This window comes from Piliocolobus tephrosceles, chromosome 16 (assembly GCF_002776525.5).
Source record: "Piliocolobus tephrosceles isolate RC106 chromosome 16, ASM277652v3, whole genome shotgun sequence".
Taxonomy (NCBI): domain Eukaryota; kingdom Metazoa; phylum Chordata; class Mammalia; order Primates; family Cercopithecidae; genus Piliocolobus; species Piliocolobus tephrosceles.
In genome coordinates this window covers 9,520,713-9,533,847 of record NC_045449.1, presented here as the reverse complement: position 1 = coordinate 9,533,847, position 13,135 = coordinate 9,520,713, and the positions used below count along the sequence as shown (strand labels likewise).

General features: G+C 42.1%; 1 protein-coding gene across 3 annotated transcripts in view; it reads left to right on the top strand.

The window, feature by feature from the left end:
* STX8 (syntaxin 8) overlaps positions 1–13,135 on the top strand; it is a 313,076-nt gene that overhangs the window by 6,176 nt on the left and 293,765 nt on the right. For all 3 annotated transcript variants that reach the window (XR_002726115.3, XM_023190864.2, XM_023190863.2), the window contains exon 2: positions 1,127–1,226. Coding sequence is in view for 2 of the 3 variants with exons in the window: in XM_023190864.2 (XP_023046632.1) it covers positions 1,127–1,226 (100 nt within the window). In the remaining variant the exon portion in view is untranslated. The remainder of the gene's footprint in view (positions 1–1,126; positions 1,227–13,135) is intronic.

The window sequence follows — 13,135 nt, the reverse complement described above, 5'->3', positions numbered from 1 at the left end:
ACACTGTCGCCAGGCTGGAGTGTGGTGACGTGATCTCAGCTCACTGCAACCTCCGCCTCCTGGGTTCAGCGATTCTCCTGCCTCAGCCTCCCAAGTAGCTGGGATTATAGGCACCTGCCACCATGCCTGGCTAATTTTTTGTATTTTTAGTCTAGAGAGGAGTTTCACTATGTTGGCCAGGCTTGTCTCGAACTTCTGACCTCGTGATCTGCCCGCCTCGGCCTCCCAAAGTGCTGGTATTACAGGCATGAGCCACCGCACCCAGCCTGCTTAAGTATTTTCTGTATGATAGAAAGTAAAAATGCTCTGAGAGAAGCAAAACATAAGGGGCTATTGGGAGTTCACTGTGAACCCTTCAAAGCCTCCAACCCTGCTGATTAACAACTAGAAGCTTATTAAATGTTTTGAGAGAATTCGGGCAAGCTCAGATGTCAGGTGGGTGTGGGGCCTTTGTCCCCAGAGCATTTGGTTTTAGGCTAGGAACTTGCTGTTCCTGCACCCTAGAGCTGTCCCCCAGGCATCTGTGAGGCCAGCGTCTTCACCTTGCCTCAGTGTCACCTGAACGTAAGTAGCAGCTCCTCATCACTCTCTGGCCCTTTATCCTGCTGCATTTTTCTTCTTAGCACCTGTCAACACCTGACATACCATGTATTTATTTGTTGTATGACTTTCTTTCCCTAAGATATGGTTTCCTTGAAAAAGGGACTGTGTTCATTCTGTTCACTGCTGTCTTCTCCAGTGCTCAGAACATGCCCAGTGCAGCGGAGGCCCCCACATTAGGAGCCTCGGCTCTGGGGCCGGACAGCCTTGGTTTGCAGCGGGCAGAACCACTTGGGCAAGTCACTTTACCTCCTTGTGCCTCCTTTTCTCCTGTGCGAGTTGGAGATGATAATGGTACCCACTTCATAGCGTTCCTGTTTAGATTAAGTGAGTTATTACTAATGAAACCTTCAGAATAGTACCTGGCACATGGTAAATAACGCTCAGTCCATGTTGCTTTTGCTGGTGATGTTATTCTTCTTCCCTTCTGTTCGAATTCTTTGGCTAGAATGAAAATGTCAAACTTAGGGCAAAGATTTCTTCTAAAGAACCTTATACATTTTCTCTTTTTACCACTTTGATGCAGGTTCTCCACATACGATTCTACTTGTCAAATTGCCCAAGAAATTGCTGAGAAAATTCAACAACGAAATCAGTATGAAAGAAAAGGTGAAAAGGCACCGAAGGTAATAGCAGGAGAGAATTAGTACCCAATGATTTGTTTGAGTTTTAAGGTCCGAAAACCTTATCTTTCTTTGAGGCTCTCTGTGCACATGTGTGTATGATGATCTCTCTGCTTACATATGTTGAATTGGCAGAACAGCCAACCAGTTAGTAGTTATTTAATCATTGAGACTAAATGAAGCATAACACATTTAAGTTCTCCTGTTTTACTTTAAATATTTCTTTTTTTTTTTTTTTATTTTTTTGAGATGGAGTCTCGCTCTGTCGCCCAGGCTGGAGTGCAGTGGCCGGATCTCAGCTCACTGCAAACTCCGCCTCCCGGGTTCACGCCATTCTCCTGCCTCAGCCTTCCGAGTAGCTGGGACTACAGGAGCCCGCCACCTCGCCCGGCTGGATTTTTGTATTTTTTTTTAGTAGAGACGAGGTTTCACCGTGTTAGCCAGGATGGTCTCGATCTCCTGACCTCGTGATCCGCCCATCTCAGCCTCCCAAAGTGCTGGGATTACAGGCTTGAGCCACTGCGCCCGGCCTACTTTAAATATTTCTAACAATGTTATAGTCCAGTTCAAGAGTTAGTAAACTTCCTCCAGATAATAAATCTTTCAGTCTTTGCAGGCCAAGAGACAATGTCTTCAAGTCTTTGAGTTTCTATCCTCACCACAAGGATAGTTATAGTTTTTACATTTTACATTAAAAACGTAAAAACAGATCAGGCGTGGTGGCTCACACCTATAATCCCAGCACTTTGGGAGACTGAGGCGGGCAGATTACTCGAGGCCAGGAATTCAAGACCAGCCTGGGCAACATGGTGAAACCCCGTCTCTACTAAAAATACAGAAATTAGCCAGGCATGGTGGCTCACACCTGTAGTCCCAGCTACTTGGGAGGCTGAGGCAGGAGAATTGCTTGAACCCGGGAGGTGGAGGCTGCAGTGAGCTGAGATTGCGCCACTGCACTCCAGCCTGGGCAACAGAGTGAGACTCTGTCTCAAAAAAGAAAAAGATGTAAAAACCGTCTTTAGTTACAGGTTGTATAAAAACAGCGATGGGATTTGGCTAGGAAATACATTTTTGTGAAATCGCAAGTATAAACTTATAAGCCTTAATTAAAATGTAAGCCTTCGATTCAAATCTAACAGCACACCTTTCTTCCTTATTTTCCCCATTCCAAATTTGTATGTGCTTTCTCTCACACTGAGAATCCTAGTTTCCAAAAGCATCAGTATGTTTTTACTCATTTGGTCTATTTTACAGTTTACAGAAAATGGTTTCCGAATGACTATAAAGTACCGCGACGAACACTAAGTTCAAAATTTGAGTCTTTTTAAGTTTAGATTAATCTACTAAGAATACTGAGGTTATTATGTTCCGAAGTTATGAGAATTTTTTTTTTAAGAGTTTAGCTTTCAAGTTCAGGGGTACATATGCAGATTTGTCGTATAGGTAAGCTTGTGTTATGGGGGTTTGTGGTACACATTATTTTGTCACCCAGGTATTAAGCCTAGCACTTACTATTTTTCCTGATCTCTTCCTGCTTCCGACTTCCTCCCTCTGCTAGGCCCCAGTGTGTGTTACTTCCCTCTATGTATCCATATGTTCTCACCATTTAGCTGTCTCCTGTATCAACAGAGTGAACAACCAACCTACAGAATGTGAGAACATGTGGTATTTGGTTTTCTGTTCCTGCATTAGTTTGCTAAGGAAAATGGCCTTCATCTCCATCTATGTTCCTGCAAAGGACATGATCTTGATTCTTTTTACTGCGGCATAATATTCCATGTTGTATATGTACCACATTTTCTCTATCTGATCTATCACTGATGGGCATTAGATGATTCTATGTCTTTTGTTATTGTGAATAGTACTGCAGTGAACATACACATGCATGTGTCTCTTTCTGTTTTTGAGATGGAGTTTTGCTCTTGTTGCCCAGGCTGGTGTGCCGTGGTGCGATCTCGGCTCACTGCAACCTCTGCCTTCCAGGTTCAAGCGATTCTCCTACCCCAGCCTTCCGAGTAGCTGGGATTACAAGCGCCTGCCACCAGGCCTGGCTAATTTTTGTATTTTTAGCAGAGATGGGGTTTCACCACATTGGCCAGGCTTGTCTCGAACACCTGACCTCAGGTGATCCACCCACCTCGGCCTCCCAAAGTGCTGAGATTACAGGTGTGAGCCACTGAGCCCCGCCCACATGTATGTGTCTTTATGGAAGAATGATTTCTGTTCCTTCGGGTATATACCCAATAACAGGATTGCTGGATCAAATAGTATTTCTCTTTTTAGTTCTTTGAGGAATTGCCACACTGTCTTCCACAATGATTGAACTGATTTACACTCCCACCAACAGTGTATAGTGTTCCTTTTTCTCTGCAACCTCGCCAGCATCTGTTATTTTTTGACTTTTTAGTAATAGCCATTCTGACTGGTGTGAGATGGTATCTCCTTGTGGTTTCGATTTGCACTTCTCTAATGATCAGTGATGTTGAGCTTTTTTCCTGTGTTTTTTGGGACCATGTCTGTCTTCTTTTGAAAAGTGTCTGTTTATGTCCTTTGCCCACTTTTTAATGGGGTGGATTTTTCTTGTAAATTTGCTTAGGTTCCTTATAGATACTGAATATTAGACATTTGTCAGAGGCATAGTTTTCAATTATTTTCTCCCAGTATGTAGACTGTTTGTTCACTCTGTGGATAGTTTCCTTTTCTATGCAGAAGCTCTTTAGTTGATTAGAGCCTATTTGTCAGTTTTTGCTTTTGTTGCAATGGTTTTTACTGTCTTTGTCATGAAATCTTTGCCTGTTCTTATGTCCAGAATGGTATTGCCTGGGTTGTCTTCCAGGGTTTTTATAGATTTAGGTTTTACACTTAAGTCTTTAATCCATCTTGAGTTAATTTTTGCATATGGTGTAAGGAAGGAGTCCAGTTTCTATCTTGTGCACATGGTAGCCAGTTATCCCAGCAACACTTACTGAGTAGGGAATCCTTTCCCCATTGCTTGTTTTTGTCAGGTTTGTCGAAGATCAGATAGTTGTACATGCGGCCTTATTTCTGGGTACTCTTTTTTTTTTTTTTTTTTTTTTTTTGAGGTAAGTGTTGCTTCATCACCTAGGCTGGAGTGCAGTGGCATGCTCTCAGCTCACTGCAACCTCTACCTTCTGGCTTCAAGTGGTTCTTGCATCTCAGCTACCCAAGTAGCTGGGATTCCAGGTGTGTGCCACTATGCCCAGCTAATTTTTGTAGTTTTAGTAGAGAGAGGGTTTTGCCATGTTGGCCAGGCTGGTCTCGAACTCCTGACCTCAAGTGATCTACCCGCCTCGGCCTCCCAAAGTGCTGGGATTATAGGCGTGAGCCACTGTGCCTGGTCAACTGGGTTCTCTATTCTGTTCCATTGGTCTGTGTCTGTTTTGGTTATTGTAGCCCTATAGTATAGTTTGAAATTGGGTAGTATGATACTTCCAGCTTTGTTATTTTTATTTGATTATTATTTTTTTGAGACAGAGTCTCGCTCTGTCACCCATGCTGGAGTGCAGTGGCATGATCTTGGCTCACTGCAACCGCCGCCTCCCGGGTTCAAGTGATTCTCCTGCCTCAGTCTCCTGGGTAGCTGGGATTACAGGCATGAGCCACCACTTCCAGCTAATTTTTGTAGTTTTAGTAGAGATGGGCTCTCGCCATGTTGGCCAGGTTGATCTCGAACTCCTGACCTCAGATGATCCTCCCGCCTTGGCTTCCCAAAGTCCTGGGATTACAGGCGTGAGCCACTGCGCCCGGCCTAGCTTTGTTCTTTTTGCTCTGGATTGCCTTGGCTATTTGGGCCCTTCCGTATGAATTTTAAAATACTTTTTTCTAGTTCTGTGAAGAATGTCAATGGTAGTTTAATAGGAATGGCATTGAATCTATAAATTGCTTTGGGCAGTATGGCCATTTTAACGATATTGCTTCTTGCTGTCCATGAGCATGGACTGTTTTTCCATTTGTTTGTGTCATCTCTGATTTCATTCATTCATTCATTTATTTATTTATTTATTTATTTATTTATTTATTTATTTTTTCTGAGACCGAGTCTTGCATTGCCGCCCAGGCTGGACTGCAGTGGCCAGATCTCAGCTCACTGCAAGCTCCACCTCCCGGGTTCACGCCATTCTTCTGCCTCAGCCTCCTGAGTAGCTGGGACTACAGGCGCCTGCCACCATGCCCGGCTAATTTTTTGTATTTTTAGTAGAGACGGGGTTTCACCCTGTTAGCCAGGATGGTCTTGATCTCCTGACCTCGTGATCCACCCGCCTCAGCACCCCAAAGTGCTGGGATTACAGGTGTGAGCCACCGCACCCGACCCGTGTCATCTCTGATTTCTTTGAGCAGTGTTTTGTAGTTCTTCTTGTAGAGATCTTTACCCCATGGTTAGCTGTCTTCCTAGTTATTTTATTTTCTGTTGGCAATTGTAAATAGGCTTATATTCCTGATTTGGCCCTTGGCTTGACTGTTGGTATGCAAGAATGTTAGGGATTTTTTTGCACTTTGATTTTGTATCCTGAGACTTGACCGAAGCTGTTTATAAGCTTATTGAGCTTTTGGACTGGGAGTATGAGGTTTTCTAGATACAGGATCATGTTGTCTGCAAACGGGTGGTTTGACTTACTCTCTTCCTATTTGGATACCTTTTCTTTTCTCTCCCTCCCTCCCTCCTTTCTTTCTTTGTCTCTTTCTCTTTCTCTCTTTCTCTCTTCTCTTTTTTTCTTTCTTCTCCTTCTTTCTTTTCTTTCCCTCTTTTTCTTTCTTTCCCTCTCTTTCTTTCTTTCTTTCTCTTTCTCGCTCTCTCTTTTTCTTTTCCTTCCTTTCCCTCTTTCTCTCCCTTTCCTTGTCCTTGTCCTTTCCTTTCCCTTTCCTTGTCCTTTCCCTCTCCTCTCCTCTCCTTTTTCCTTTCTCCTCTCTTTTCTCCTCTCCTCTCCTCTTTTTCTCTTGCCTAATTGCTCTGCTCAGGACTTCCAATTGAATAGGAGTGGTGGCAGAGGGCATCCTTGTCTTGTGCCAGTTTTCAAGCAGAATGCTGCCAGCTTTTGCCCATTCAGTATGATGTTGGCTGTGGGTTTGTCATAGATGGCTCTTATTTTGAGGTATGTTCCTTGAATACCTAGTTTGTTGAGAGTTTTTAACATGAAGTGGTGTTGAATTTTATCAAAAGCCTTTTCTGCATCTATTGAGATAATCATGTGGGTTTTGTCTTATTTCTGTTTATGTGGTGTATCACATTTTTTGATTTACATATGTTGAACCAACCTTGCATCCCAGGGATGAAGCCTACTTGATCGTGGTGGATAAGCTTTTTGATGTGCTGCTGGTTTCGGTTTGCCAGTATTTTTTTGAGGACTTTTGCAATAATTGATTCTTTCTTTTCTGTCTCATGTTATCATTTGTTTCTGTTTTTATTCATTTTCAGGAGTTGCTTTTTCCAACTTTTAAAATTTGATTTTAAATAAGTAAAACATTTACATCGTTCAGAAGTCAAAATTATATAAAAGTGACACTCAAAGTCTTGTTCCCATTCCTCTTTTCTACTTTTTCTTAACCTACTTCTTCTAAATAACCATTTTCATTTAATTTTTGGTTTATTCTTCCTGTGTTACTTTTTGCAGAAATAAGCCTCTATGCATGTGTATGTGTGTGTCTCTGTGTGTCTGTGTGTATGTTCTTCCTTTTATATAAAAGATACTCTTTCAGGCTCGGCACGGTGGTTCACGCCTGCAATCCCAGCGCTTTGGGAAGCCTAGGTGGGTGGATCACCTGAGGTCAGGAGTTTGGGACCAGCCTGGCCAACATGGTGAAACCCCGTCTCTACTAAAAATACAACAGATTAGCTGGGCATGCTGGCGAGCACCTGTAATCCCGACTACTTGGGAGACTGAGGCAGGAGAATCACTTGAACTCAGGAGGCAGAGGTTGCAGTGAGCTGACATTGTGCCATTGCACTCCAGCCTGGGCAACAAGAGTGAAACTCCATCTCAATAAATGAATGAATGAATGAATGACACACTCTTCCGTATCTTGTTCTTTTCACTCTACATTTTATTTCATATTCCTTATTCTTCTTTAGGGCTGTGTGGGTACTCCATTGCATAGATATGACATTCTTTATTTAACCTGTCTCCTAAGGAAGGGCAATTAGATTGCTTCCAGTCTTGAGCTGCTGTGAATAATGCCACAGTAAATAACTTTGTCCTTTAAAAAAATTATGTGCATAGGTGTCTTTGAAAGGTGAGTTCTTAGAACCAGGGCATATGTAATTCTTTTTTTAACCTGTTGTGAAATCCCCCCTCAAAGGGGTTGTCACCCTTGGCACCCCACCAGCAATGTGTGAGCGCTTCTGTTTCTTCACAGCCTGGCCAACAGACGGTGTTGTGAGTCTTCTGAATTTTTCTTAACCTCGTAAGTGAAAACTGGTATTTCAGTGTCGTTTTAAATTTGTATTTCTCATATAATGAGTCAAGTGGAGTGTGTTTTCATATGCTTGAGGGCCATTTACATATATATTCTTGCTGTGAACTGTCTTGTCTTTTGTCCATTTTTCTACTGGATTATTAGCCTTTTTAGTCTTGATCTTTTAAGAGCTCCTCACGTATTAGGGAGATTAGCTCCTCGTGATAAATTGCAGTTATTTCCTTTCCTTTATCATTTGACATTTGACTTGCTTCTGGTAGTTTTGTCATGTGAAAGTTTCTTTTTTTTTTTTTGCTTTTTTTCTGAGACGGAGTCTCACTCTGTCACCCAGGCTGGAGTGCAGTGGCGCGATCTCAGCTCACTGCAAGCTCCTCCTCCTGGATTCATGCTGTTCTCCTGCCTCAGCCTCCCGAGTAGCTGGGACTACAGGCGCCCACCACCACACCCGGCTTTTTATATATTTATAATTTTTTGTATTTTTAGTAGAGACGGGGTTTCGCTGTGTTAGCCAGGGTGGTCTTGATCTCCTGACCTCGTGATCCACCTACCTCAGCCTCCCAAAGTGCTGGGATTACAGGCGTGAGCCACCACGCCTGGTCGAAAGTTTTTTTTTTTTTTTTTTTTTTTTTAAATGAAGTTGGCTGTCAATCTTTAATTCTTCTGTATATTTAGTCATATCTAAGTTTTTGCTGTTTCCAGGTTATAAAAAATTTGTTCCTGCTTTCTTTTTTTTTTTTTTTTTTTGAGACAGAGTCTCACTCTGTCCCGCAGGCTGGAGTGCAGTGGCCGGATCTCAGCTCACTGCAAGCTCCGCCTCCCGGGTTCACGCCATTCTCCTGCCTCAGCCTCCCAAGTAGCTGGGACTACAGGCGCCCGCCACCTCGCCCGGCTAGTTTTTGTATTTTTTAGTAGAGACAGGGTTTCACCGGATTAGCCAGGATGGTCTCGATCTCCTGACCTCATGATCCGCCCGTTTCGGCCTCCCAAAGTGCTGGGATTACAGGCTTGAGCCACTGCGCCCGGCCTTATTCCTGCTTTCTTCTAGTAAATATATGGTTTCATCTTTTACATGAAGGGCTGTTATCTATTTAACTAGTGTCATCTTCTTAGACAGTTAGATTCTTTCTAATTACAAATGATTTTTAAGTATAGCCAAATGTTGAAATAAATTCTTCAATGTAGACTTTCTGGATTTGGGTTGTATAACATTTTAAGCCTTTTGAACACATATATTGCAGAATAACATTTCTATACCGATTTTGATTATCTTTGAAAAAATCTCTACTAGGTAAAAATACTATGTTACAGTTTAATATGCATTTTTTATTACGTCTTGAACATGTTTTCTTTTCTTTTTTTTTTTTTTAGTCCAGATGGAGTTTTGCTTTTGTCGCCCAGGCTGGAGTGCAGTGGCACGGTCTCGGCTCACTGCAAGCTCTGAGCCTCCCAGGTTCAAGCGATTCTCCTGCCGCAGCCTCCCAAGTAGATAGGATTACAGGCACCCACCACCATGCCTGGCTAATTTTTGTATTTTTAGTAGAGATGCGGTTTCATCGTGTTGGCCAGGCTGGTCTCAAACTCCTGGCCTCAAGAGATCCTCCTGCCTTGGCCTCCCAAAGTGCTGGGATTACAAGCATGATCCACTGTGCCCAGCCTTGTTTCTTAATTTCAAAAGTTTCTTTTTATATATGTTAAGTATATTAAGCTTTGATCTGGCATATTTAGTATAAATACTTTCCCTATTAACTTGATTTTGTAAGTGACATTGTAAAACATGTACCGGTTTTTAAATTTTTTTTGAAATTATCAGCATATTTATTGGTGATCTTTTCTAATGAGGGAAGGAGATATCATGCTTAAAAAGGCCTTTTACATACAGAGGTTATATAAATAATTATCTAAATTTTCCTTAAGCTTTTTTTGTTATTTTGTTTTGTTTGTGTAAATCTTTGAAATACTTGGTGTTTACTTTGGTGTGTCATAGGTGTCTAATTTTATTTTTTCCCCATTTGCTCAATTACGAATTTCTTTCCCTCATATGAAATAGTTGATATTTCATTCACTGAATTTTTTTTTTTTTTTTTTTTTTTTGAGACAGTCCTGCTGTGTCGCCCAGGCTGGAGTGCAGTGGCGCCATCTAGGCTCACTGCAAGCTCCGCCCCCCGGGTTCACGCCATTCTCCTGCCTCAGCCTCCCGAGTAGCTGGGACTCCAGGCGCCCGCCACCACACCTGGCTAATTTTTTGTATTTTTAGTAGAGATGGCGTTTCACCGTGTTAGCCAGGATAGTCTCGATCTCCTGCCCTTGTGATCTGCCCACCTAAGCCTCCCAAAGTGCTGGGATTACAGGTGTGAGCCACCGCGCCCAGCCTCATTCACTGAATTTTTACACAGCCACATTGTTTCTGGGCCGTTTGTTATGTTGCACTATTGAAGCTGTTGGTAATTGCCAGCGTCATCTATTGTAGTTTTTTATAATCACTTTATTTCCGATTAAGGCCCCTATGAACATGATACATATTCATGGCCTTTATCTTCCTTCATTTATCTTTCTGTCAGAATAATTTTGTAAAACTTCATTAAAAAAAAAACGACAACTGTGCTGTGCCTTAATTACCACGTCTTCTGCAATAAAAGAATTCCAAATGGGATTTCAAATAACATGTATGTTTATAGATTTAAATTGGGGAAAGACTTAACATTTTTACAATATTGAGCGTTTCCTTTTGTTTCTTTCAGCAGTATTTATTGCACAGTTTCTATGTGCCAGGCACTGTGCTAGATATTTTTTAGATTTTATTGGTATTGTTAATGAAGTTTTAAAATAGCAATTTAGTGAGGCGCAGTGGCTCACGCCTGTAATCCCAGCACTTTGGGAGGCCGAGGCGAGCAGATCACGAAGTCAGGAGATCGTGTCCATCCTGGCTGACACGGTGAAACCCCGTCTCTACTAAAACTACAAAAAAATTAGCCGGGCATGGTGGCGGGTGCCTGTAGTCCCAGCTACTCTACTCGGGAGGCTGAGGCAGGAGAATGGTGTGAACCCGGGAGGCGGAGCTTGCAGTGAGCCGAGATCACGCCACTGCACTCCAGCCTGGGCGACAGAATGAGACTCCATCTCAAAAAAATAAAAATAAAAATAAAATAAAATAATAATTTAAAAAACTCTTCCTAGGTATTACTTAAACTTAGGAATGCCCTTGATATTTTTTCACTTCTTTATGACTAATGACCATACTGAATTCCTCTACTGTTTTGGATTTTTTTTTTTTTTTTTTTTTTTTGAGAGGGAGTCTTGCTCTGTTGCCCAGGCTGGAGTGCAATGGCGTAATTTCAGCTCACTACAACTTCCGCCTCCCGGGTTCAAGCGAGTCTCCTGCTTCAGTCTCCCGAGTAGCTGGGACTACAGGCACCTGCCACCACGCCCAGCTAATTTTGTATTTTTAGTAGAGACGGGGTTTCACCATGTTGGCCAGGCTGGTTTCGAAATCCTGACCTCGTGATCCTCCCACCTCGGCCTCCCAAAGAGCTGTGATCACAGGTGTGAGCCGCCGCACCTGGCCTCTGCTGTTTTTAATAGTCTTTCAGCCCAGCCTCTACAGTTTTTAATAATCTTTCAGTCTAGGCACGGTGGCTCATGCCTGTAATCCCAGCATTTTGGGAGGCCGAGGTGGGTGGATCACCTGAGGTCAGGAGTTTGAGACCAGCCTGACCAATATGCTGAAACTTCATCTCTACTAAAAATACAAAAATTAGCTGGGCATGGTGGCAGGCGCCTGTAGTCCCAGCTACTCGGGAGACTGAGGCAGGAAACTCACTTGAACCCGGGAGGCGGAGGTTGCAGTGAGCTGAGGTCATGCCATTGCACTCCAGCCTGGGCAACAAAGCAAGACTCTGTCTCAAAAAAAAAAAAAAATAATAATAGTAATATTCTTTCAGTTGATTCTCTTAACTTTTCTAAGTAGACTATTATCAATCTGCAAATAATAATAATCTCATCTTCCCTTGTCGTCCTTGTATTTTTCATATTGTATTGGTTAGAACTTCTAGAGCAAAGCTAAATAATATCGCAGTTAAGGCAGTAGTGTTCTATTCTTAGTTTTTCTTTCTTTTGTGTATATGTTTCTTTTGTTTATAATTTCCCCTATACTGTACTAATCATATGTTTATTCTGTTTTTAATCATTAACACCATGAGCTTTATTGCTACATTTTTCTAACATCAAACTGTTCTTAAATTACTAGAATAATTTCTACTTGTTGATGGTATATGGTCCTTTTTAATGTAATTCTGAATTTGCTAATTTTTTTTTTTTTTTTTTTGAGACAGAGTCTCGCTCTGTCGCCCAGATTGGAGTGCAGTGGTGCGATCTCAGCTCACTGCAAGCTCCGCCTCCTGGGTTTACGCTATTCTCCTGCCTCAGCCTCCCGAGTAGCCTGGGACTATAGGTGCCCGCCACCTCGCCTGGCTAGTTTTTTTTTTTTTGTATTTTTTAGTAGAGATGGGGTTTCACTGTGTTAGCCAGGATGGTCTTGATCTCCTGACCTCGTGATCCGCCCGTCTTGGCCTCCCAAAGTGCTGGGATTACAGGCTTGAGCCACCGTGCCCGGCCAGCTAATATTTTTGAAAAGATTTTTACATTTATAATTCCTAAGTAAGATTGACATGTGGTTGTCTTTGTCATGCTTGTTACCAAGGTTATGGTAGCTTAAAATGTGAATTAGGCTTTCCATCTTTTTTTATGCTCTAGAAACTGTCTTTAATTATGATAATGACACTTTTTTCCTGATTACAAAAATGATCATTTTCTTATAAAATGTTAGAAAATCCCACTACTTAGATAGAACCATGGTGCTTTCATGTGTTTGTATTTAGTTCCTAGGTTTTTTCTCTGTTTAGGTGATATTTTATTTTATGACTTGATATTTTTTCCTTTTCATAAGTTGTGATGAATATCTTACTATGTGAACAAATTGAGATTTGAGCCATAGTTTTTAATGGCTACATACTATGTCTTTTATCTCCCGAATGCTTTTGGGTTTTGATTTTGTGGACTGCTCTTTGTAGGCCTGGTGTGTGTGGGGCTTTTTTATTTGCTTCTTTTGCCCTTTTCTCTTTGAGTGTAGAGAGATCTGTTTTCCTTGGTGTTTCTCCACGACATTGTAGGTGGTTCTTCCTTGGTTTCCAGGGGCAAGGGGATAGTTCAGGTTAGACTTTTCTTGGCTGCTGGTGCCTTGGAGGTCTGCTGGATGTGTGCAGTCTGGGCCAGCCTCTAGCACACTGGCTGGTTTTCCTTGGTGTGATTCTGCAAATCCAAGGAGGGAGTCCACTTGAGTTATGTAATTGCTGCTTTTGAGAAGGTAGCAAAGGAAACCTGTGGTATTCTGTCTTTTTAACATGTCTCTGATTTCATCCATGGGTGAATATGTTTTAACTTATACAGGCAGTTTTTTCACGTTTCCAAATTCCTGAGAGACCTCT